Genomic DNA, 25,907 nt, shown 5'->3' with positions numbered 1-25,907 from the left:
TTACGGGTGAATAAACAGTTAAGAGCGTCTTGTGATTTCATTTGTATAAGTTGATAATGAGTATAATTATGTGGAAAACTGACAACGTGCTATGCTAAAAAAGTATTATGTATTTTTATTTTATTATATAATTGTATTTTTATTTTATTTTTAGTAATACGGTACTTTTACTTTAGTACTTCGCACGGTTGAAAGCTGATTGTTAAATACTTTTCTTTGCGAATAATTAATCGTAATTATTTATTTATTTTCTCGTCCCAATTGTGACATGTCACTTGTAAGCTGTTTCCATGTCTAATTTTCATAATCTTTTATTTTTGAATTATTGATTCTATTCGCATTAAATCGTGTGTGTAATTCAATTGAAATTTATTGTCAACACTGTCATTTTTGCCTAAGCTGGAACGAGCGACGCTTTGCCCACTCTTTGCACTTAGGTACTCAGTTAATTACTTCTGCTTCTGTACTGTTAGATCCATAATTTTCTCACATGAAAGAGAAGCCACAAAATCATTGAATTACCTCATTTCGTTAATCTAATTTTATCCACCTTTTGAGATTAGTATGTCACTAAACAATTAACCTTAGTGAAGCCCAAGTAATCGTTAGCACTGCCTTGGGACTCACGGCGTATTTAATCAGAAGGTAACTACGGAACAAACCCAAAACAACACAAGAACCAAAAAGAGGCAATCCAAAAAAGACTTTGAGCGGACTACTGATGGCTACAAATCCTTTAGTTAACAACGTAGAGTTGTACTCATTTTTCGAGACTGTGAAACATAGGTATACTATCTTAGTCAAAGTCAGTCTTATGCGGTGAAGGTAGGAGTTGGTTTAGATTGTAGTGTAGTTGATAATATTGTAAAAATAAGTTTTTCTCTTTGGAAGGTGTAGTTTTAAGGATTCTGGAATGTAGCACACGTCTGTATATTTAACCGTGGCAATGTGTTATAGTTAGACGAGCTTAAAACATGGAGTCTGATATATAATAAATCAACAATTTATGTTTATAGAACTTTATTTCTCAAAAGAAATTGTTACATTTCACTTAATGAGAACTTATACTAATATACAATTTATACCAGTGAGCACCATGAAGTGCACACAAACAAAGAAAAAAGAAAAACAATACTTAAGCAACTAAAAGAAAAGCCAATGTCGACACCACGGTACCTACCTACCCTCACTCAAGGAACTTACAACAGCGTCAACCTACATACACTAAGTACCCATTTAACTCACAGGCCCACAAATATACAAAATAAACATCTAAAAGAAAATACAAATTTAAACCAAAGTCCAATAGTTGCATCCCGGAAAATTCGTAGTTTCCGCGGGACAGCAGTGAACGAAATCTACGCGGACGGAGGTGCAGGCAACAGCTAGTACAAAATAATCTAATACGAGATACCAAGGCACAAAAAGAAAAACAATAAAAAACAAACAAACCACTCTGCAAAAATGTGTAGTGTACAAAGTAGTTACAACAAGTTAATAATAACAAGCGTGAATATTTTGGGGATGTGGAATCAAATAGTACCTATAAGTATATCAACTGTATTAATGTATAAGGGTAAATCAACTTTTTAGTGTCTATTATCCTGTCCAGTTAATCGGGAGACATGATACACTTTGTTAGAAAAATACCTGTTTGCAATCTACTTTATTAGCTACTTTATGAGCATGACATGAGTGCTGGTGAGCTAACTTTGGGGGCGGCAGACGTGAAATTGCCTTCGAAATCCAAAAGCTTAATGGTTACTTGACCTGAAATGTATATTTCAGAACTAAATTATTGTTATTATTATTTTAAAATTTATGACGGCGGAAGCATTCTACACTTCCACTGAGCGTAGATATAGTTTAACTAAGGGACCCCATACATCCCTGTATTTTTATTATTATTATTTTTGTTTTTTTTTTCTTTAATTATTAAATTATTATGAAAAAATGACTTTCTGCCAAGTTACTTGCGGCGCATTCTTCTTGGCAATGATGGTCTTTCCGAAGGCGCTGGTAGTTTAAAAAATGACGTGTAAAAGTGCCCATTGCGGCCTATTTACTGAATAAATCATTTGAATTTGAATTTATTACCATGCTTAAAGCTATGAAGAAATTGCCTTAAAACTGTCGTATACTAGCTCCTTAACTTTTAGTGGATTAGTCCCCATAAAATCATAGTTTTAATAAGTAACTCAGAAGACGTTACCATGGCAAGAAGCTGTCAAAAAAGTTCATTGGCCCAATACTTTGGCTGTATAAAAAAAATTACCGAACTCGTTGATTTTTTTACCGTTATCTTTTTAATTATAGTGTTATTTCCGAACTAGTTATAAATTTAGGTGGAATTCGTTCATGAAATAGTGCTCTTTAAAATGTTGGAAGAAGAACATCCGTGCAAATCGCCTTGTTACTAAACTTAATAAATAAGCCGTTTAAGAAAACAATAAAACCAGCTGAATAACCGTCCAAGTGCTCCAAATCCAAATTTTATTCCAAATCTGAATTTAAATACGGTTTATCGTTCTGTTGACAGATTGTTCACTTCTAATGAGTTTGTGTAACTTTTTAAACTTCCCCTAGGTTAAGGCAAAGGCAACGGAATTTCGTGCCAATAAAGTAAAGTTGTTTTAACGCATTATTGCGGCCAGTGGTTTTGCGAAGTTATCAATTTCGCAAAGTCGAGAGTTTGCTGAAGAAGTTCCTCGTTAAATTCAAAGTTAAAAAGTAAACCTAAGCAAATTTGAAGTTTAGGTTTATTTTTATAACTTTAATGCAAAAAAAATTAAAAATACCTTTATCGGAAGGCTGGCCAATATTTTTTGAGGCGGGCAATTTTTTTTAAGTTAGAAGCTGCATTGGGCCAGACCCAGGGTCATTTAGGAGTAGGTTTTAAAAATTAGTCGTACTGTTAGTCGACTGTCCGTGCTACATACACGAAATTAAAATGTCTTGGCGGGCCAATTTGTGCCCCGCGGGCAAGATTTTGCGTTCCAAACTTTGAATGAAATCAAATAAAAAAGTGTGCGTGTGTTACACTTTATTAGAAAGAAACAAAAACTGTTACAAACCTAAAAATTCAAAGTAATTAATGAATATCGAGAACTATAAAGTAAAACTACTTAGCTAATGACTATCAAAATGTTTTTGTAAGTATAATAAAATACTTTAAAAACATTCACGTTCACTATTATATTAAAACTTCATCAGAATTAAACTCTCAAGCAAAAAACTGCGTAGTAAAATAATTTACCAGTTTTTTGCAGAATCGTGTTGTTTTTACCGAGGCAACTGCGAGATTTATTTCAAAACTTTTTTCCAGTTAACTGAGCAGTTAACAATATAATTTAGTGGAGAACAAGAAAGTTAAAAAATATGGACTATTCGGTTTGTACTCGTAATCACTTTAAATACAGGGTGATCTTGGAAATATGATTAGAGAGAACCCAAGGAAACTTTAGTTACAATTAAAAATAAATATCACAGGACACTTCAAATCGTTCATCTGCGTCTTCAAATCGTTCAAAGATTAACTGGAAGAGATCCTTTATGGGATACTAACCTGTTGCCCGCGATTCCGTCCACGTAGAATTCGTTTATCGCTATTCCGCTATCGCGGCAACTATGCAATATCCCGGGATAACAACTATCCTATATCCTAAATATCCTTATATATTAGGATATGCAGTAGCGGGGAAGGCTCCAGGACTCAAAATATAAACCCCCTTGCAAAAAAACGGGCACCTATGGTTTTTGTATTTTATGTGCATGAAAGCTTACTTTCTAAGCTTCAATGCTTAAAAATCTGAAAAACCATAGGTGCCCTATATTTTTGCAAGGGGGTTTATGTATGCTGAACTTCATCTAAATGGATGCCCTTGACTGTACGATAAAGAGTTAACACAATACAATACACTCTTGACACCAATTGATCTAAATAGTCCCAAAGTAAACAAAGCTTGTTTCATGGGTACTAGGCAACGAATAAACGTACTTAAATAGATACACTTCAATACCTATTAAACACCCTTGGGTGCTACACACATACCTACCGCAATAGTCGTATATTGAGAGAGAGAGAGAGAGAGAGAGAGAGAGAGAAATATTTACTTACACATAAAAAATACATTAGATGGAAAGAATAAAAAAATAACATCGAATAGTATAAAGTAGGCCCCACTCGGCATAATGTTACGGCAAGCTGCAAATATTTTCACATCGTCTCTTTTTGCAACACAACTGTTATGTCTCCCCTAGTATCATAACCCAGCGAATCCATCACAACTTTAAAATGCGGGGTAAACAGCAAGCGAGCGAGCTCAACGTTACGCGGACATTTTATTGAATCCCACCCGGAACTGTAGGGACGGAGATATAGAAATGAATGGAAGATACAATTTATTTCTTGAAAGAAAATAAGAGAGAAAACAGATTGGTGACAGCTTAGAAAAAAGCGCACGTCACGAATACTGATGTGCTAAAGGAAACTTTCCGAAATTGCGGATTTTTTCATACTTATAGGAAAAATTCGGAAACTTCTATATGGGGATTGAAACTTTGCGTTTCTTAAATCTAAATTTCCTATTTCCTAGTACATCTGTGGAAATTCCCAGAATTTTCCCCAACTTTTTGGAAACTTTCTGAACAACTGAACGAAAATCTGAACACACTTTTACACCGCCAACAGTAAAGTAGTGTTCACCATTATTTTTGATCAAATGTTTGCTCACAATCACAATTATGAAAACTTGACTTTACCTAAGTCACGCTAGTATAAACACAAGGCGCTCTTCCAGCAAACCTCTAGAGCTCGAAGCCTCCCCCTGCAATAGTAATGAGTGTGGAAAGTTGTAGATTGCGACAGAGAAACGTCGTTTGTAACGCGCCCCGATTCAGCGCCGGATGAGTTTAATTTTTCTTTGATTCGAAAGCCTTTGGGAATTTGCAGCAGCTTTTTATTTGCAATGTGTTTTTTATTATGTTCGTATTGGGACCAAAATTCGACTATCACCGCAGTGGCGGGCGTACAGTAGGAATGAAGCGGCTACCTGCTCCTTGCATTCAGTCGCCGGGGGCCTCCAAATGTTTACAAGTTCTCTCGATACAGTATTGATTCCTCAACAACAAATACGCTTGGTACTTACAGCTTTGCTACCCGGCCACTGGCTACGCCCTAGCTTAGTTCGCCACGGCGTCACCGACAAAGCCAAGCAAATTAGCTCGTTGAAGTGGCAATGGGCTTGCCAGGCCAAGGCCAGGCCATAGCACGGAGAACAGATGGCCGTTGGGGCCGAAAAGTTCTCGAATTGAGACCACGGATCAGCAAACGCAGTGTAGGACGTCCATCAAAGATGAATGACCAGGTTAAAGCCGCGAGTTCACGGTGGATGCAGGTCGCTTCTAACCGAAGTAACTGGAGTTACATGGGGGGGGGGGCTACGTCCAACAGTGGACGTCCTACAGCTGACGTGATGATGATGATGGGGCCAGATTATATACAAAACTTCAAACATAAAGTGACAGTTAAAACGTAGTGATTATATACTTGTTATATACTCTTTGTGGCAGTGACAAGGCAGTAAAGTGTAAAACTATCTTTGACCTCGTGTGTATTCATAAAAGAGCAACGTAAACTCTTTGAACTTGAACGTAACTAATGAACTGACAGACAACGTACAACATCACATAATATGTACAACCTTCATACAACACCAATACAACAGAGAAAAATACCATTAATCTCTACGGCAAATTTTTACTTTTTTACTTCCTTCCGCGATGTGTTTCAACGTTTCAACTACAAACTCTTCGATTTGAAATGACAGACGAATCTGATCTGACAGAATGACTTGCCAAAGTATCCTTGTCAAAATAGATATTCGTATACAAAGTTTTTTTTTCACTACTATAAAATTTACGGAAATAACTATGAGAAAACTCCGCTAATGGCGAAATGCTCCAAGTTCTTGTGGTTTTGACGTGTATTATTGGCTATTTAGATGCTGTTTGTAAGTATTGACTGTAATATTATAACGAGTTTATACCCATTACTGGAAAAGCCAGTCTTTTACAATAAACTGCCGTCACTATAATATTACATTTGCACGCTTGCCGAGACTTGTAAAACATCTACGAGCATCAAGCCTATACAAATGCTATTTTACACGGTTGCAAGTACTTTATTGTATTCCAGGCAGGCAAACACTGCATACATATACCTCAAAGTTGCTCCGACTCTAGTGTTTGGCTTGACATATTTTAATTGCCAATATGCTACGTCGCAAACGCTTGCCACAAGCTTCCTTTGATATGTTAAAGTGTATTTTGACCACCCATGGTATCCCGAATTTGATGATGAATTAATCAGACAGACTCTGGAACCACACAAGCACCCACATTTATAAAAATCCGAGCCACACAAGTTCAAATTTTGCTTGATTCTAGAATAACAAAATTATATATTCTTTATTCTTATATTATTTAATACAAAACTAAGAAAGAATAATGTTATGTTGGAGTCACAGTTTTAACCTAGACAGGCTACCTCTAATCTTTGTTTGTTTACTTTGAAAAACACTATGGAAAACACACCGAAAAACAATATTCGTTAAAAAGAATTTGAACTGTTTAATACGTTTGTTGAATAGTGTTTCTGTGAAATATATGTTTCATTCAAACAAATAAGCCTTTGAAAAAATAACGCATCACAATAAGTCTTTATTCAACACCAACACATAGTAAGCATATTCAAAATAAAATAACTACAACCAAACATAACAATAACAAGAACAAAATAATTATAAGAGATATTTTTCGCAAAATCATTCACGTCATTCATTAAATGAATTAAATTTGCCTGCTTTGGTAGGGTTCCGCGGTGACCTGGTGATCGGACTGTCCTGGTTATAGTAATCGCGATATGATCGTAATTTGATAACTTCATCTTTTTACTACATCTCGATACCTCCTACGTATACTGGTACAAGTGACAAATTTCTGATTTAGTTTTTTGCAATTTTGTGATTAATATTTCCTTATTTACCTACCACAAAAATTTGACGGATATTCCTATTAGTTTTGGAAATAAAGTGACGTATATGAATGCATCTAACACCGTTTTGCTAATCGGTACAACGTATACTGAGGCAACCGACATGCACACTATACGCGGCACCGATATTGTCGCGGGGCCGGGGAAGTCGAGTGTAACTGGCAGTTGCCTCAGTGTACGCGCTAGCCGTCGCTGCGTGCGGACCGTTTAAACTGTTCTACGAGCACATAATTTGATAGTATATATAAAAAAAAACATGTTTTGGTTTGGCAAGACCACAATAGCCGTATTTCTTATAGACAGTCATGGAAACTAAATCCAATGTGAAACCTTTCGTGATCTATTTCGCTATGATTTCTTTGGCAAATGTATGGGATGTCAACATAACATGGTAGTACAACGGTTCCACCCCAGTACCAGTACGTGATTCAGTTTCCTCGGCTATACCTACATGTACGCGTGCTAGAAATATAACATTGCAGTATTACATTGCATTTTGGTAGTTGAGCATCCCCAAAAGAAGGCGAAGGCATGCATGCTTTAATTACAATGAGAACAGTAAATTTCAATATACCTACAGGTTGATAAAAAAAATCCTGTACTATACTGTAACCCATATTAGGGCTACTGATTACTAATATGATATAAGTGGGAAAACATCGAAATTAGAAAGTCTTCTTGCGACTCCACTTCCATAAAAAACTTTTTTTTTTCGAATCACAGTATTTTTCTACTTGGATCATATTAATAATTAGTAGCCCTTATGTGGTTTAAAGTATAGTACAGGGTTTTAATAACACCCTATACACATTTTTATACACACCTAAGAAATGGTACCTGGCTATGTATATGGCGAAAACGGGTAAACCGTATGCAGTTATAGAAGTTTCCAAGATTCAGAAACAGACACAAAATTTAAATCTATTGTCAAGAAGACATTAATATATAAGGCGTATTATTAAAATTAATGATTATATCATGGATAGGGAAATTTGGAATAATTCCGATCCGCATTGGCGAGTGCTTACTCAAATAGCGAATTGAGAACTGTTTTAAATATGTAGTTGTGTAAATACTTGTGATGTATAGATATCACTAAAATATGATTGTAAATCTGTTTACAAAATTTACCTAGGTTTATTGCCAGACTCTTCTCAACAGAGGTTTTTACGAAACCGGTGGTAAATTTTTGACATTCATAAGTACTTGTTACAATCTAAATTGAATAAAGATATTTTGACTTTGACTCAATATTTCATGTCAAAGCTTGTCTTAAGCAAAGTGCCAATCAGACTCGCGCACGAAGGGCTCCGTACCATCTATACAACTTCATTAGGATTAGCAAAAAAATGGCAAAAAAAACATTTGTTGTATGGGGCCCCCTTAAATATTTATTCTGATCTATTTTGTGTTTATATATATTATATCGACTACAGTTATACATAATCTGTGAAATTTTCAACGTCTAACTATCATGGTTCATGAGATACAGCCTGGTGACAGACGACGGACAGCGAAGTAGTATAAAGTAGTAGGGTTTCCGTTTATACCCTTTGGGTACGGAACCCTGAAGAGGCACAAAAGCTAAACCGTTATGTGGGATACAAATGGGTGCGATGCGATATATGTATCACATGAAGAACCTTTCACAATAAAATATGAGTACACATTTGAACAGGAATACGAATCCATTGAATGTGCTTCCATTAATTTAAAGCACTTAATACAATTACTTTTCTTAATAAAACCATTTATATTTCAAGTGAGGTTTTTTATAAAGGTATATTTCTGTATTTTGTATAGCACGTTTAAAACATTACTAGCGGTATATTGGTACAAGTGGCATGCTAATGTTAGCGTATATTGATGCAAGTGATAAAAACGTTTATAAATCAATAGATGAAGTAAAAGAGCATCTGTTCTTTGTTCATTGCAAGCCATATAAGTATCATCTAAAATTCATATACAATATAAAATATCGTTAGATCATAATCTACGCATTACGCCGTATACTGGAGCAAGTGGTAATTAGCTCAGTATACCGCACAACGACAAGATGTAAAATACGCGTATAGTAGTGTATCTGCAATTTTCTCAAAAACTATAGAAATTTCAAAATTCCATGAATACAGGTAGAAAGCAAATATTTTTCTTTGGAACCAATGCAAAATTTTGAAAAGTTATATCATCAAATGAGAAAGTTACAGGTTTGGAACCTTTGAACAGCTCTCCTGTAAATTTATGATTATGCACTTACCAGTATACGTAGGAGGTGTCGATCTGTTCTAAATTTATCTAGCCACGTTTATCTTTTGTTAATTAAGGAAACTATAGGTCTGGTTTATAACCCATAATGTAATTTGCTTTTATTTATCTGTATGACTGTTTGTTTCTTACCAAATAAAAAAAAAAAAAAAAAAAACTACGCAATTTTTGTCTGCAAAAGGGGACTCTGATCGATTTAGGAGTGCACATTTTGCTACAGTCTGATTTGAGAATCTAATCCATTACCTGTATATCCTTTAAAATATCATGAATTGTTTGGTTATTTTTTTCAAGTTAATTTTGCGCCTTTTATAACTAAGCGTAATATTAAATTTCTCATATAAAATGATTTTATAAATAAGATCAAAAAAGGCTTAAATCAATTTTTAAGCACAAAGGGTTTTTTTTAGAGGATTGAGTTACCTTAAGGGCCAAAGGTTAGGTTATTGCTTTTGTATGTTTTCGTATGAGGTACTTTATCGGGGCGTGCAGTCGGGAAAAATCCATTATGAACGACTGGAAAGGGAGGACCCTGACAGTGCCTGATTCTTACCAGCTAAAAAATCCGGCTGCGCATTCCCAACTCCCTGGAGCTTTCTATAAATGGTAAGGGTTGGTGTCAGACAGGTGGTCGGCTTGTGTCTCGAAACATAGGAAAACTTAGATTAACTTGTGCGCAGATCTGATCACTCGCGAAGTAGCACCCTGCAGTGGAAATAATCCGTCCCATGATTGAGTAGTACTAACAAAATTGCAGGCGGTAGGACCTTGTGCAAGGTCCGCCCGGATTGCTACCACCATCTTGCTCGCTAATCCTGCCGTGAAGCAGCAGTGCTTGCACTGTTGTGTTTCGGCGTGGAGAGTAAGACAGCCGGTAAAATTACTGGCACGTGAGGTATCCCATCTTAGGCCTCTAGGTTGGCAACGCGTCTGCAATACCCCTGGAGTTGCAGATGTTTATGGGCGGTGGTGATCTCTTACCATCAGGAGACCCACTTGCTCGTTTGCCATCCAATCGAATAAAAAAAAAATGTCTCAATATGAAATTGAGGATACTGAGGGGTGACTCCGAAATTCTGAATTCGTCTCACATGGTCAAACAAATAGAGGGTTTATTAAGTAACGCTTCTGACGCTCGCGATCGTAATCTAATGACAGATTTCGCATACAAAAACTGTCATTTGATTGCGATCGAGTGTCAGAAACGTTAGACAATACGGGTGGAACCTTTTAACAAACAATCTCACTATGACTTCCTTGACAAACATGTAGTGTTGTGAAAAACGCTCATTTCAAGGCTTAAAGACTTGAACCCTTAAGACTCTCGAGGCTTAACGACTCAAAGCCCGCAAAAACAGTTTCTTGCATCCGTATGCATAAAATAAGCCAATTTAATTCTCAAATATAGTCGAGCCTTCAAGACTCTGAAGTCTTAAGGGTTCGAGTCTTTAAGCCTCGAAATGAGCATTATCCACAACGCTACAAATATGGGATGTCACCTTGATATTAGAAGCACAAAGGTTTCACCTTGGTACATGATTATTCGACTGTACCGTTCCTCTCACTCTCCTATTAAACACTATTAGCGTGAGCGGGGCGGCACGATACGAACTTCGTTTTCTTCATTTTGAACCCGTTGTCTAAAACATTCGGCATTAATTTAGTATTGTCTTGTGTTTCCAAGACTTTATTTCTTACTAGTACTTTCTTTGTTCACATGTCCGTCCAGACTCTGGGGCCGAACAGAGAGCCCCTCGACTCACAACCACAAGCCGGTCCATTGTCCACTCCCTCGGATTTGGTCATAAACCCATCCACTTTAACAACTACAGGGGTTAGTTAGATCATGTCTATTTTGCATGGCTCAGGCCAAGAAAAACTGATAGAATGTCACATTGTTTCGGTTCTTGTATTAAATTTTGGACCAATTATTTTAAATTTTCGTTTTTTTTTTCAGATCACTACGATTACGAAGACACAACACCCCGTCCGTTCTCTCTCAAGCTCAACGACGAGCCCAACGAAGAATTACAAGAACACGACTTCGAGCCTTTAGTACCTCTACCCGTACCGAAAGAGAAAGAGAAGCTGCAAGTGCAAGTGAGAAGCATACAATGCGACAACTTCGCCAGATACGCCACCAACTGTACCCTGACTGCTGCTGTCATTTATAACTCTAGTAGGAAGACCCCTCCGCTGCCTTCGAAGATCGCACATTGGTGCAAGTAAGTAATGATTGAAATATTTTTTGGTCCAGTACCGTCTTTTTCAGAGAGCGCGAAGCCACAATATCATAATAACACGTATAATATTCGCTTGTTGTCAGTGACATTCATCATTTTCATCACCATATCAGCCGTAGGACATAGGCCTCCTCTACCTCCAGTTGCTTCGGTTGGAAGCAGCGTGCATCAATCGTGAACCCGCCGCTTTAACCAGGTCATCCGCCTATCTCGTTGGTGGATGTTCTATGCTGCGCTTGCCGATTCGCGTTCACTATTCGAGAAGTTTTCGATACCAACGGCTATCAGGTTTTCCGTGTTATATAGCCTGCTCATTTCCGCTTCAACGTCTTTGTTCCATGAATCTAAGCTGAATATCATTTCTATATCAGGGCAATCAGACACCTCACAAACTGTGCCATCGACTGGAATACCGACTGCAAGGACGTCACGGATGACCATTTCAACGAGGACAGTATCAAGGGACACCTGCATGTGCTCGGCAACATTTGTGAAGACCAATGGTTCCTTGGGAGTGAGTATGACGCGCAAAATTATCATATATTTTTTTTTTACTTTTGACATCTGTGTTGCCAATCCATCTTTTTCACATTTGCCGGCATTTCATGTGTTACGACTCACTGGTAAGACTCTATCATTATTCTTGCGCGTCGTAATTTAGGAAGCTAAAGAAAACAAGCTAATTTGAACAATCGAGTAAATTTAATATACTGTTCAGTTATAAAAGGTAAAAGACGGACAAACATACACACTTTCGCATCTATATTACATGCACAATGTATTTAAGGTACTTAATTGGATAAGGATTAATGATGTATTGCTTAAAATCGCTTCGTAAATAAGCCATTATTTCTCGTAAAAAGTAAAAGTTAAAAAAATGGCCAAGAGCGTGTCGGACACGCCCAAAATAGGGTTCCGTAGCCATTACGAAAAAATTAAGTAATATTTTTCAATGGATTTCGTATGTTATACGGAATCTTCCAAGTTTACGTATATTTCATACCTTAGGCTGCTATAAATTTAAGAGTAAAACTACTAATAATTCTCAAGCAAACTTAGCAGTTATAGTTTTCCTTTGAAAGCTTGATATACTTACTACCATCCTGAATTTTTTCAAATTTTTCCACCCACCGGTTTAGATTTTAGAGGGGGGGGGGACGACGACGATGCTCGATTTTATAGAAAATTTGCACTTTAAAGTTGAATATTTCGCAAACATATCACTGAATCGAAAAATCGTTTAAAAGACCTATCCAACCATACCCCACACTAAAGCGTTGGATGAGAAAAAAAAACACCCCCACTTTACGTCTGTTGGAGGTACCCTAAAAAAAATTTTTTTAATTTTTTATTGCACAATTTTGTCGGCATAGTTTACATATTATATTCGTGCAAAATTACAGCTTTCTAGCATTGATAGTCCCTGAGCAAAGCCGCGGACGGACAGACAGACAGACAGACAGGCATGGCGAAACTATAAGGGTTCCGTTTTTGCCATTTTGACTCCGGAACCCTAAAAATGGTTATTGTGGGTTATCCCTAAGAGATAGACATATTCCACTGCGAACTTCTTTGTAGACCTCTTAAACGTGTAAAATACTGTGGTATATACTTTTGATCTATAGATCTCGTAGGGTGCAGCCAGCGTTTGCAATGTAAGCGCAAATATGCTTATCACATTAGAAACCTATAAAATTATCAGTGTTTCTCTACTATATCATGCATGTATTATACATAAAAACCTTCCACATAAATCACTCTATCTATTAAAAAAAACCGCATCAAAATCCGTTAGATAGTTTTAAAGATCTAAGAGACAGACAGCGGGAATCGACTTTGTTGATAGTGATCAAACGAGAGACAATCAACATTATTTGAATAATTGATGCAAAATGCTTCTTGTACCATTAATTTTCATTGCATTGTTTTAACTACCAACACCTTTTGAAATTTAATTCAAGAGAACTCGTATAATTTCTTAGTTAATTAAGACAACGGCATTTTCCACTGCTACGAAACTAATTGCTACGAAAAGTATCTGTGTTACTTTGATAAAGTTTTCTCAAAGTAAGCTATACTTTGACCTGTACTGTATAAAGAAATATTGTGACATAATTCATTTAATAATATGTAAATCTGTTTTAAAAAAATATACCTCGTGAGTTTTTGCGGATTCTTCTCAAATTTTTGAACGGTGGTAGCTTTTTTTTGACATTCAGTGCTTGTTAGGGCCTAAATTGAATAAGATATTTTGACTTTGACTTTTGACTTTGTACTAACAGAGTGACATTTCAAATGAAATGACTTATTAACCTAGCTTTCGAATTTTCAAATTGTTGACCACTCTGGTCATAGTGGTAGAGTCCTAATAAGGGATTTATATCTTCATCTCACCATTCTTTAAACGTCCTACCAGAATGAGAGGGCTTGGTTACAGCTGCGGGTCACTTAACTGTTTGGCATATGGCTACTGCTCATGATAAACTTCAAAAGTGAATTCAGAAAACTCAGAGGTTCGAACCTGGGCTTGAACTGCCTATGCATTGAGTAGGCAGAAGGGTACGAGTAAGCCACGCTAGTGCTGGTGGCACGCTGCTATGCTGCAAAATCAAAATGCTTACAGAATCGATCCCTGGAATCGATCCAATGCACACCAATGCCATAGGCGTGAATGAGGGATAACGAGTAGAAGACAAAGAACTAAAATAATTTCTTTGCTCACCCGCGACCTTATGATAGCTAACTCATCTATCACCACCACCACACTAAACTGACGCGTTTCAAACTCAACCAGAGCTCATCTTCAGAGCAACACAACCGCACACCATGCTACCAGATGTTAGATTAACAATAATAACAATAATTAATAATTGGCCCGCCATTTGAACACATGACCATCTGCTTTAGAGAATACACCTTAAACCACTTCCACTTCCACGGATATTTTACGGTCCACTTAAATGATGTTGCTTATAAGTCTTATAACACTTCCTTTGCCTTTCTAGGATACGCGGAACTGTTTCTTTGCATCAACAGTACAGCAACACACTGGGAGAACTGCTACCTGACCTTCAAAATGGTGGTCGAGGAACAGAAGAACTCCACCAGGGACTGGACTCACTACGAGACACATTTCTATTTGTGCTGGTATAGTTCAGTTGTGATTTCTTCATCTGAAATGAATACTATAAATTAGTAGGTACGCTGCATTCACTTCTGAGTTTTTTTTTAAACCCTTTTTCGATCTCTTCCTGGTATTGGATTGAGTTGAAATTTGGTTTACCTACTTACATAGGGACAGTGAAAATTAATCATGTAGGGAAATTCTGGCAGTTTTTTTTTATGAGAGGGAGGAAAACAAGCAAGCGGGTCATCTGATGGGAAATGATCACCACCGCCCAGGATCAACTACTTAAGGAGAGTCATTGGTCCGTTGCCGGCCTTTTAAGAAAGTATAAGCCCCTTCCTTGAAAGCCCCGATGTCATAGTTATCCGGAAATATTTGACTTTTCTTTTTTATTTAATATGTTGTTTGATGTTTCTATGAAAAGTAGCTTAAAAGTATTATAATAATTCTATAGAGCTGAAATTTTGCATTTTTACGTACGTTTGATGACAGTATAAAAATCTAGTCTTGAAATTCTGGTGGTACGGCCAGAACCGTCTCCGCAGGATAGAAATCTTCAAAGGTATAGCATCGACTTGAAACTTGGTACGATATGACTATACAGGTACAGTTAGTAAAAGGTTCTCTATCGTTTTCTAGAATTTTCCTTTGCCATAAATTAATTTATTTCTGAAGTAGTTATTTCTTCAGAGTTGATATTAAACTAACCTAACCTAACCTTCTGCATTATATATGATGACATTAAAAAAAAACCTGAAAACAGCACGGTTCTATATATTTTATGGCAAACGTTGGTATGGCAAATAAAATTCGAGCAAGTAAAGCTTTTAACCTGGTGAGTCTTCACGTATTCTATCAAGCATAAATAAACACAAAGAATAATTTGTTGAAAAAGCTAAGACTCAGGAAGCTATTAAAAATGTAAATTTTAACAAAAACTTATTTCTGCCAGCGCCCGCGCTCAGTTTCGTCGTTGCACGCTGAACGCCTTGTTCAATCGTCCGACAAACTGCACTCAGGACCAAGCAGTTGTACTACAGAAGTTTTCGTCTATAGTTTCGGAGGGTGATGTATACCAGGTATGTATTTTGGAGAATTATAAGCACCATGTCCGTGCCATGCTCGGTTTCAGAATAGGACGGATCCGCTCTTCCCATGGGTGCCGTAAAAGGCGACTAAGATAACATCAGCAAAATAAGTGGTCTATCAATTTTTTAACAAGTTCCTATCCGATGAGTATGTCGCTAAAGTCGAACTTTCAAGTTGACAGACCCGTCAATTGGCATACGCCGAAGATACGTGAGCGAAGTTCGGTCGCTAATTTTACGACAGTCACTAATCCTACCGGCCCTAAAAATAGAGTAGTATCAGATGCAGGTTATGCTGTAGCGGATGTTGGTGTGTTAGTGTCTGTACGCAGTATTAAGAAACGTATTCCTGACATAAAGATTTTGTAAACGTGTGTGTGTGCGATAAAAAGCGGTGCTCTCTGCCTACAGTCTGTCAATAGCGGCACGCAAATTTCCGGGTCGTACTAATAAGTATCTGTTCTAGGACTGCGAGCTCAACATGCTCTACCCCAGTTGCCCCGGCGGAGACCCTCGACCTTCAACGGCCATGCTGTCGAAGCTGATGGGGACAGATATCTCGGCTGCACCACGACAGAGGGCGCCTGTGTTCGTTGTCACACTGATCATACTGTATTATAGTTGAAACATGCTTTTGAAGTTTCTTTTCGTCATCATATTCGCTGATTACGTATCAAAATAATCAGTGCCCTGTGTGGTGTCGGGTTAGAATTACACCTCTTCATTTCTTCCGTGGATGTCGTAAGAGGCGACACACAGTAAGTTTTTGTCAAACTTTAAACCTAAAATTTCTAAAAGTGGCTTCGAAGCGGTCACGTTTCGTGTGCTCTGCCTACCCCATTTGGGAATAATAATAATAAACGTTTATTGCAGACCAGGGTCCATAGATTGTTAGTAACATGTAATCTCATTTAAAAGGGTTAGTAACACAAAGAAATAAAATTATCATCAAAATTACTAATCAAAATCAAAATAAAATACATCAAAATTACAATCAAAATTAAAGTCAAAATTCAAATTCATTTTTCTAATATTATTCAATTCTAATTCATGAGCTTATAAATACCGCCCCTGGAAGCCATATGAATGGAATTCCAGTGCTTAGCCATTGAACTAGCTGGGTTATCCGTCACCACGGCTAGGAGGCTGTTGGGGCCGCCGCGACACGGCGCATCAGGGAGGCTACTCTCTTGCGCAGTATCGCTGCAAAGCCGTCAACTCGTGCCTCTGCAAACATACCTGATGCACTGCAATAACGCGGTAGTCCCATCAACATCCTAAATCCGTTATTGTATTGGATGCGCAATGCGTTAATCGTCTTCTGCGTGTGTCTGGACCACAAGCTACACGTGTAAAAGGTCGTGGAATAGAGGCGTGATGTTTCTGTATAATCAGTGCTCATTCTAACGTAGCATCATGTGCCAAAGATCGGCCAATATTATTTTAACACTATCCTGTTACCCGCGACTCCGTCCGCGTGGAATTCGTTTATCGCTATCCCTCGGGAACTATTACATTTTCCCGTAACTCAAACTATCTGTGTACCGAATTTCATCTAAATCGGTTCAGCGGTTTTGACGAGATGGAGTAACAAACAAACAGACTTATAAACTTTCGCATTTGCAATATAAGTGGGATTAGAGTGACTGAGAGAGATATCTCAGGAGAAATCATTGATACACCTTCTTAGAAAAATGTTTGCAATGTTTACTGTTGCTATGCTAAGGACATGAGCCATGAAGGAATTGCCTTAAAACTGCCATAACTACAAACTTTTAGTGGATTTACACCCCATGTAGTCCTTTTGATAAGTAATCCGGGAGGCGTTACAATGGAATGGCAAAAAGCTACACCAAAAAGTTTATTAACCGTTCTATTGTTTCTTTTTTTCAATAGTTAGGGGATTATTAGTAAGTTTATCATAAACTAAATAGCTAACTATAATACTGAAAACGAAAAATAATTTCTTATACAGGATGATTCCGGGATCATGGGCGAGCAGGAGTGAAAGTGGTGATGGGGAGATTCAAACTAAGCAACTTTTACTATGGGACCAGCCCCGAAATGGCAAAAAAATCTGCTATTCCATACATTTCGGATAGTTAGCGATCAATTATCTCTTTTTTTTTTATTCGTGTGGATGACAAACGAGCAAGTGGGTCTCCTGATGTTAAGAGATCACCACCGCCCATAAACATCTGCAACACCAGGGATATTGCAGTTGCGTTGCCAACCTAGAGGCCTAAGATGGAATACCTCAGGTGCCAGTAATTTCACCGGCTATCTTACTCTCCACGCCGAAACACAACAGTGCAAGCACTGTTGCTTCACGGCAGGATTAGCGAGCAAGATGGTAGTAGCAATCCGGGCGGACCTTGCACAAGGTCCTACAACCTGCAAAAATCTTGATTAGCTGCTCTTGATTAGATGGTTTTCTTTCGCGATTTCGTGGCTGGTCCCATAGTAAAAGTTGCTCAGTGTGAATCTCCCCATCATCCCTTTCACTCCTGCTCACGACCCCGGAATCATCCTGTATAAAAATAGGCCTTTCATAGAAAAGAAAAATCTTATAGATCCTATTTCTAAGAACCAGTCACAAAGAGGTAGAATACAATTTGATTCGAACATAAATAGGCATTCACATTTCCAAATCAATTGGTTTGAAGGCGGGCAATCATTTTATCCATGTATACCGTCGTCTGCTTGTCGTCAAGGAAGAGGCTTAAATGTGTGAATATTTAAAGATGAGTGTGCAAAGATTTTAGATAGATATTTTTTAATTTCATTATTGGTACAAGTTTGCCAATAAATTAAATCAAAAACCTTAAAAACTAAAAGGAAGAAAATAAGTCTAGTGGTCTAGAACTCTGTCAAGAATCTCATTTAAGGTTCAACAGTCGGGACCCATTACCGAGATGTTTTGAGCTGGTTACGATTTGAATGTTTTTTATTTTATACTTTTTTGATATTTCTGTGAAAATAGTATATTAAAAGTATTATAACCCATATATATTTAGAATGGGCTAATTATTAGCTTTCATTTGATTCCCATATTGTTACAATACAAAATATATTTTTTATTCCTTCGCCATATTTTTTTTCGCAGACGCCATATTGAAATATTATATACCCTATGCCACTCCGACAGTTATGACAAATCCAATGATACCTCATGTTACAATCCGTCCAGCCGTTTAGGCTGCAGCGAGGACCAAAGAAATGGACATACATACCCACATACATACATACATACATACGCTCGAAAAACATAACCCTCCTTCGGGCAGTCGGGTAAAAAGGCGGCCGTCAGTGGGACACATTTAAAAATTCTCATCGGATATAATAATTGGTGCGGTTGTGCTCAGTTATTTGCAAAATAAATATAAATTTTAATAAGACTTATTTTTTTTCTGTTTTTCTATGGTATTAACCAAGCTAAGATCCCACATGCTGCGTGCTTAGAAGCAGGGTTAAGGCTGCGTTTCCACCAGAGATTTGCGTTTCTATTGGTTCATGAAATCCTCACACATCTTTAGTGGAAACGGAGTCTTACACTGGATATTCACGGATACCTACAAACTTGTACAAAACTTAGCTTTTTTACTGCATATAAATAAATAAATATCATGGGACACTTGACACCAATTGACCTAGTCCCAAACGAAGCAAAGCTTCTACTATCCTCGTACCCTCATCCGTCCTTTGGGAAGGACATAGGAAATAATTATAATTGGACACTGATGGACTTTGTAAAGTAGATAGTGAAAAACTAGTAGGAAAAGCCGGAGATTTTTTCCTCTATTTTTCTTGAACATCTTAAGCTCTAAGCAATATAATATGTAAGTTTCAAAAAAATATTTCAAAAAAGTACCTTTTGAAGGCAGGAGGCTATGAATACTAGGCAACGGATAAACATACATATATAGATAAATACATACTTAAATAGATATTAAACATCCAAGACCCGAGAACAAACATTCGTGTTATTCACACAAATATCTGCCCCGGCTGGGAATCGAACCCGGGACCTCAAGCTTCGTAGTCAGGTTCTCCAACCACTTTGGCCATCCGGTCGTCTGGAGCAAACCACGCTCCAGTTCGTGTTTCTCTGGATTAAAACCAAACAAGACCGAAGCATTCAAAATGTATCTCTAAAGAAAAACTTCGCTCAAACAGCCGTGTAACTTGACAATCTCGACGAGCGTATATCTCATTCGACATTCCGACTTATTCATTATTCAACTTAACTCCTTAACTTTCTCCAACGCTTGTCTCGAAAATTCTCTTTATGAAGCCCTACTTTAGAGCTGCGTTCAGATTTGACAACCGTAATTAAGGGACCGACCACAGAGTAAAAAGGTTTCATACTTTTTTTTTCGCACTGGCTGTTTTGCACAGATTTTGTTTTTAATTGTTTTATCTTTCGGTGTGGCCAGCCGTGATTGCTACAGTTTGTGCGAGGAAAGGGTTGTCCTTTGACGGTGACACGAAAGTTGGAACATAAAACAAGGGATCGTTTTTCCCAGAGGCGCCATCTGTACGCCCTCTAATGAATTAACTTTGAAAACACAACACGGCTTGTTGGACGGGAATGCCGTTTTGTATGTTGGTATTCTGGACTTTGGAACAGTTTTTAGGGCTCCGTACATAATGAATATAAGTAGTTCCTTTTTTTTCTTTAAAATATTTTTTACGCTCCGCTGTGGTAGATGTTAATGCGGGTGTAACTGTACAGTGGGTATTGGAGATTGCGTCTCGGCAAACGTAGTAGGGCGCCCTCTCTGCCAAGTGGAGAGACGATCTGCGAAATGCTGATAGAAGAAACTGGATGGGTCGAGCCGAGGACAGGGCGGAATGGCGCCCATTGGGGGAGGGGCCAATCAACTATTTTACCGATACTTTGGGCGTCTCCTGCGTTACCAAAATTGTCTCTGGCGTTACCAAAAAATCGTACTTATAACAAGATATTTCACGGTTTAATAGGTTGAACTTACGTAGGATGGCATGTATTCATGTACACCATCTATTAAATTACAGAAAAAACATGTTTAAGTACTTACAAAAATCTGCAATTGTTTGAAAAATGTCGCGGACAGATTAGTGTCGGTAAAATAGTTGATTGGCCCGGAGGCAGGTGCGAATGACGTCACGCGAAACTTTAACTGGCTATATCTTCATCATGGTTCGATTAATTGACAAAATAACCTTACCAACAACAAGTTGGAAAACCCCCGACGATGTCAATTCAAAGTTGAAAATCTCAAAAACGACTGAACCGATTTTGATAAAACATGTCTAAGAACCATCGCTAGAAACTCTGCTTTCAAATCGGTTTACCCGTTTTAGAGTTACGGTGCCACAGACAGATACACAGACACACATAGCGGTCAAACTTATAATACCCCTCTTTTTGCGTCGGGGGTTAAAATGTTAAAAATGTGTTCAATTTTTCCCAAAGTCTTGGCCCAACACACGAATACAATTCAATTAAAAACTCCTTCTGTACCTATATCCCATCCTACTTATAATTATAAATGCGAAAGTTTGTAAGTCTGTTTGTTACTTCATCACGTCTAAACCGCTGAACCGATTTAGATGGGATTCGGTATACACATAGTTTGTGTCCCCGGGAAGGACATAGAATAGTTTTTATCCCGGAAAATTGCATAGTTCTCGCGGGATAGCTATAACCGAATTATACGCGGACGGAGTCCCGGGTAGCGGCAAGTGTATACGTACATCTAATTTTTATCCTACAATAACCTGCGGGAGACAAAATGGATTCTCCACCCCCTCTGGAGCGGAATATGTGGAACTGCATCTAGTTATGCCGTGGGACGGCGATTTATGGTCTCACGTCAAAAAACCACCGGTAACGGCAGATTTATACAGCCGTCAGTGCCGGTTGAAAGGTTAAAAATAAGCTTCACCAACCTATTTTGTACGAAGGTTTATTGAAGCGTATAACATACCTAGAAGCTACCCTGCTCTGGCTTTGCCCGATTAAGTATGTAGGTACAGTCAAGGTCAGAGATATCTTTGCACTTTCGTACCTTGTCACTGTATGCCATTTGTCGAAAAGTTAAACTTAAAGTGACAGCTAGTAAAGTAAAGGAGTTAGTAAGTGTAATCTTTGACCTTGACTGTACTAATGGAGAAAATTAAACCAAATCGATTTAAAAAAAATCACAAACTCAAACATCACGCCTGTATTACCAAATGGGGTAGGCAGAGCACACGAAACGTTACCGCTTCGGAGCCACTTTTAACAATTTTAGGTTTTAATAAGTTTGACAAAAACGGTACAATAGTGACAAGTTGCATCCCTGTCGCCTACGGTATACCTTAACCTATATCCTCAGTCGCCTCTTACGACATCCACGGAAGAAATGGAGAGGTGTAATTCTAACTCGACACCACACGGGTAAATAACGAAAAAATATCACAGGTATAAAATATAGAATAGGTATTTTTACTTTTTTTATATAAACAAAAAATTAAGATATTTTTTTTTTCTCATCCAAACTTATAGTGTGGGGTATTGTTGGATAGGTAGAGTTGCTAAAACGATTTTTCGATTCAGTGATTTTTTTTGCAAAATATTCAACTTTAAAGTGCAAATTTTCATTAAAATCGAGCGTCCCCCTACCCCTCTAAAATCTAAACCGGTGAGTGGAAAAATTTGAATAAATTCAGAAAGTGACGTCACGTCACTCCCGAACGTTGACCCGCTTCATCGTTTTCATTTTTTGGTTGAGTGACAAAATAAAAATTCATGTTCAATTATTTTTTGACTGTCTTTTATCCGGGAACCTACCCAATTTGTTTTTGTCAATGGCCAATAATAATAAAGCTACAGTTATCAAACGTGAACAAGTAAGCTAGACAAAAGAAAGCATAATAAAATTAATCATCTCTACGATGATACACGTTATGTTAAGTCATCACATAATACCAACTAAACTCACAAAAGCACCAATCATCCTATGACATCAAACTGATATTAATCAAACGTACAATAACATTTCCTTAAGATTCACATGTGAGACTATAAATAACCTTTACCTGCGGTTCTGCTTGCGTAAACCTCTCTGGCAAGGGATTTTACGCACTACCAATAACAAGTCTTTTTTGAGGGTTCCGGAGCCAAAATGGCAAAAACGGCTTTGCTCAGGGACTATGCTAGAAAGTTGTAATTTTGCACGGGTATATAATATTATAATATTAGTATTATAATTATGTAAACTATGCCGACAAAATGTAACAATAAAAAATTAAAAAAAATAGATGTAAAGTGGGGGTGATTTTTTTTTCTCATCCAACCCTACGGTGTGGGGTATCGTTGGACCATTAGGGGTTTGCTAAGATGGTTTTCGATTCAGTGATTTGTTTGCGAAATATTCAACTTTAAAGTGCAAATTTTCATTAAAATCGAGCGTCTGCCTCCCTCTAAAATCTGAACCGGTGGGTGGAAAAATTTGAAATAAATCAGAATGTTCGAAGTACCTATATCAAACTTTGTAGGACAATAAAACTGCTAAGTTTGCTTGAGAATTATTAGTGGTTTAAGAGTAAATAGCAGCCAAAGGTATAAAATATACCTAAACTTGGAAGATTCCTTATAAAATACGAAATCCTTAGAAAAATATTTCTAAATTTTTCGTAATGGCAACGGAACCCTATTTCGAGCGTGTCCGACACGCTCTTGGCCGGTTTTTTTACTACATACAATAATTTTAGAGTTCAGATATTACTGTATACTAGCAAAAGGTGCAGTGTTTGGCAGGTGGTAGGATCTTGTGCAAGGTCCGCCCGGATTGCTACCACCATCTTGCTCGCTAACCCTGCCGTGAAACAGCAGTGCTTGCACTATTGTGTTTCGGCGTGGAGAGTAAGACATCCGGTGAAATTACTGGCACTTGAGGTATCCCATCTTAGGCCTCTAGGTTGGCAACGCATCTGCAATACCCCTGGTGTTGCAGGTGTCTATGGGCGGTGGTGATCTCTTACCATCAGGAGACCCACTCGCTCGTTTGCCATCCAGTCGAATAAAAAAAAAAGAATGGTTAAAGCCGCGATTTCACGGTGGATGGAGGCCGCTTCCAAGTTCCTACCGAAGCATCTGGAGGTCTATGGGGGAGACCATGTCCAACAGCCGACGCCCTACGTCTGATATGATGATGATGATAAGGACGAGCAAAAAATTTCTGGAGATCAGGTCATCATCTTCATTAACGACGAAAATAGCCAGCCAAATTAAACTCGAGTAAAACTTCTTATTCATTTATTAAGATAAATCAACAAGGAACTTGTGTTACAAAAACAGAATATTTTCTTAGAAGGTGTGGCGCCATCTGCGGCCAGATTGAAACTTGAACCTGCGTTTATAGAGTATGCTACATAAAACCTTTAAAGTTAATATTTCAACAAATTTTTCCAAGTCTATTTTAAGAGGCGTGTTTCCAAGTCTATTTTAACGTGAAAACAGTCCCAAAGTTTGCCTTAGAGCATTATGAGTTCGGGAGCTGAATGAAAGAGATTTGGATAAAAGGCTCTAAACATCGCCTCTTGTTGCCGCCCCGACAGTTACAAGGTACGAGCGTAACGAGGGTTAAAAAGTTTCTTAAAAAAAAAAATATAGCTTTTTGCTGACTGTGCTTTTTGTTGATTGGACTTGCATTGTCACCCAAACCACAATTCCATACCAAATTTCAAGTCGATGCCATTAACCGTTGAGGAGTTCTGTCCAGCAGAGTAAATCCTCACTGAACCACCAGTATGTCACTACCAGATTATTGTATTGTCACTAGATTACACAAAGTAGAAAAAGACAGCTAATAAAGTACGTATCACAGTCACGAAATAGTCCCAAATCAGCATAATTCCGCCCATGCGAACGGCGCTGGTCTTCCTTTGACATACTACAAGCAAACAAGCATATAAGCAAGCAAGCATAATTCAAACATACAAGCTTAATAGAAGCTTGTAAAATAGAAGTGGTAAGAAACATCCTATGTATTTCAATGTCATTACAAATTTTGGAATCGAAACTTATAATATACTGAGCGGCAAAAAATCTGGCCCTCAAATTTAATGTATGCAGTTATAGGTAATTTTGTATGGAGAGTGGGCCATATTTTGTGCCGGTGAGTATATGTAGTTTGAATTTTCTAGTAGGTTGGTCTTGATTGGACGTAGTTTAACGAAAAGGATCCAACACTCAACAATTACTTTTTTTAATTTTGGATCTACTTTCAGTATGAACAAAAGCCAATTGCTTTGGATCTTTTTTGCTAAACGACGTCCGATTGAGAGCGGCGGTAATTGGAAGCATTTTCGATAGTGGAAGATGTCCACCGTTGAGCAAAGGTAAGAAAACCACAATGAACGACAACTCGCTACTTGCATCCACCGGTCGCCGGCATCTCTTACGATGTCGTCAGTCTGTAGAAACTCTACACAGCCACATGTCGCGCAGCAGGACAATCTGTTGTGTACTTTTGTCTTCTATTTGAATTCTTAACCGTTTATACCCGACACAATTGCAAATAAAATATTTCTCACGTATAACTTCGTTTGGTTTAATAAAAGTTTTATCAAGAGGATTCGTCTTCCCATTCATGGTCGCCACTTGAGGAATCTCCACCAGCGGAAACGGAAATGTTATTATAACAGCATATTATTGTACCATACGCCATTTTAGACGTTAATAATTCAACGTCACCAGCAAGTCGCATCGATATTTGGACGATTTGCGCTGCTGACAGCCGGGCCTGTTTGCGATACGCTCTGTTTTCCGCCATTGCTCTTTGTCTAAAAAATGAGCAAAATTGGATCCGGAGTTGAACGAGCAAAGCGAGTGTCAACGAGGGTAGCGAGGTTCTCAATGAACTTGAACAATTACTTTGCTCACTTTGCTTTGGTGGATGCTAGTGGTGGGTTGTCGTTAATTGTGGCGTTCTAAGGGGATGGCTCTTGTGCAGCAGTGGACATCTTCCAGCCGCTGATGATGATGATGCAAGTAATGTGTGTTCATGGAGTTAAACCACCTCCACACTGTAAGAACACACACAAATCATACAAACCGAACTATCACAAGAATACAATACTATACAAGAATTGCTCGTTTA

General features: G+C 37.9%; 1 protein-coding gene across 1 annotated transcript; it reads left to right on the top strand.

The window, feature by feature from the left end:
- Positions 1-5,870: 5,870 nt before the first annotated feature.
- LOC141440184 (uncharacterized) lies at positions 5,871-16,402 on the top strand. Its single transcript, XM_074104646.1, has 7 exons — positions 5,871-6,011; positions 11,049-11,153; positions 11,277-11,544; positions 11,934-12,076; positions 14,568-14,709; positions 15,642-15,768; positions 16,244-16,402. Exons 1-7 carry the CDS (start codon positions 5,957-5,959, stop codon positions 16,400-16,402), a joined length of 999 nt encoding a protein of 332 aa, XP_073960747.1. The 5' UTR covers positions 5,871-5,956.
- The last annotated feature ends 9,505 nt before the right edge of the window (positions 16,403-25,907 follow it).

Source organism: Choristoneura fumiferana, chromosome 22, assembly GCF_025370935.1.
Source record: "Choristoneura fumiferana chromosome 22, NRCan_CFum_1, whole genome shotgun sequence".
NCBI classification, from domain to species: domain Eukaryota; kingdom Metazoa; phylum Arthropoda; class Insecta; order Lepidoptera; family Tortricidae; genus Choristoneura; species Choristoneura fumiferana.
Note: the sequence above shows the minus strand (reverse complement) of the source record. Positions and strands in the feature narration are given on the sequence as shown.

Excerpts from the sequence above, each read along its gene's own strand:
- LOC141440184 (XM_074104646.1), top strand. The coding sequence starts at position 5,957 with ATGCTCCAAGTTCTTGTGGTTTTGACGTGTATTATTGGCTATTTAGAT. Across the intron at positions 12,077-14,567 it reads AGACCAATGGTTCCTTGGGA|GATACGCGGAACTGTTTCTT; the intron begins GTGAGTATGACG and ends TTGCCTTTCTAG. Across the intron at positions 15,769-16,243 it reads CGGAGGGTGATGTATACCAG|GACTGCGAGCTCAACATGCT; the intron begins GTATGTATTTTG and ends TATCTGTTCTAG.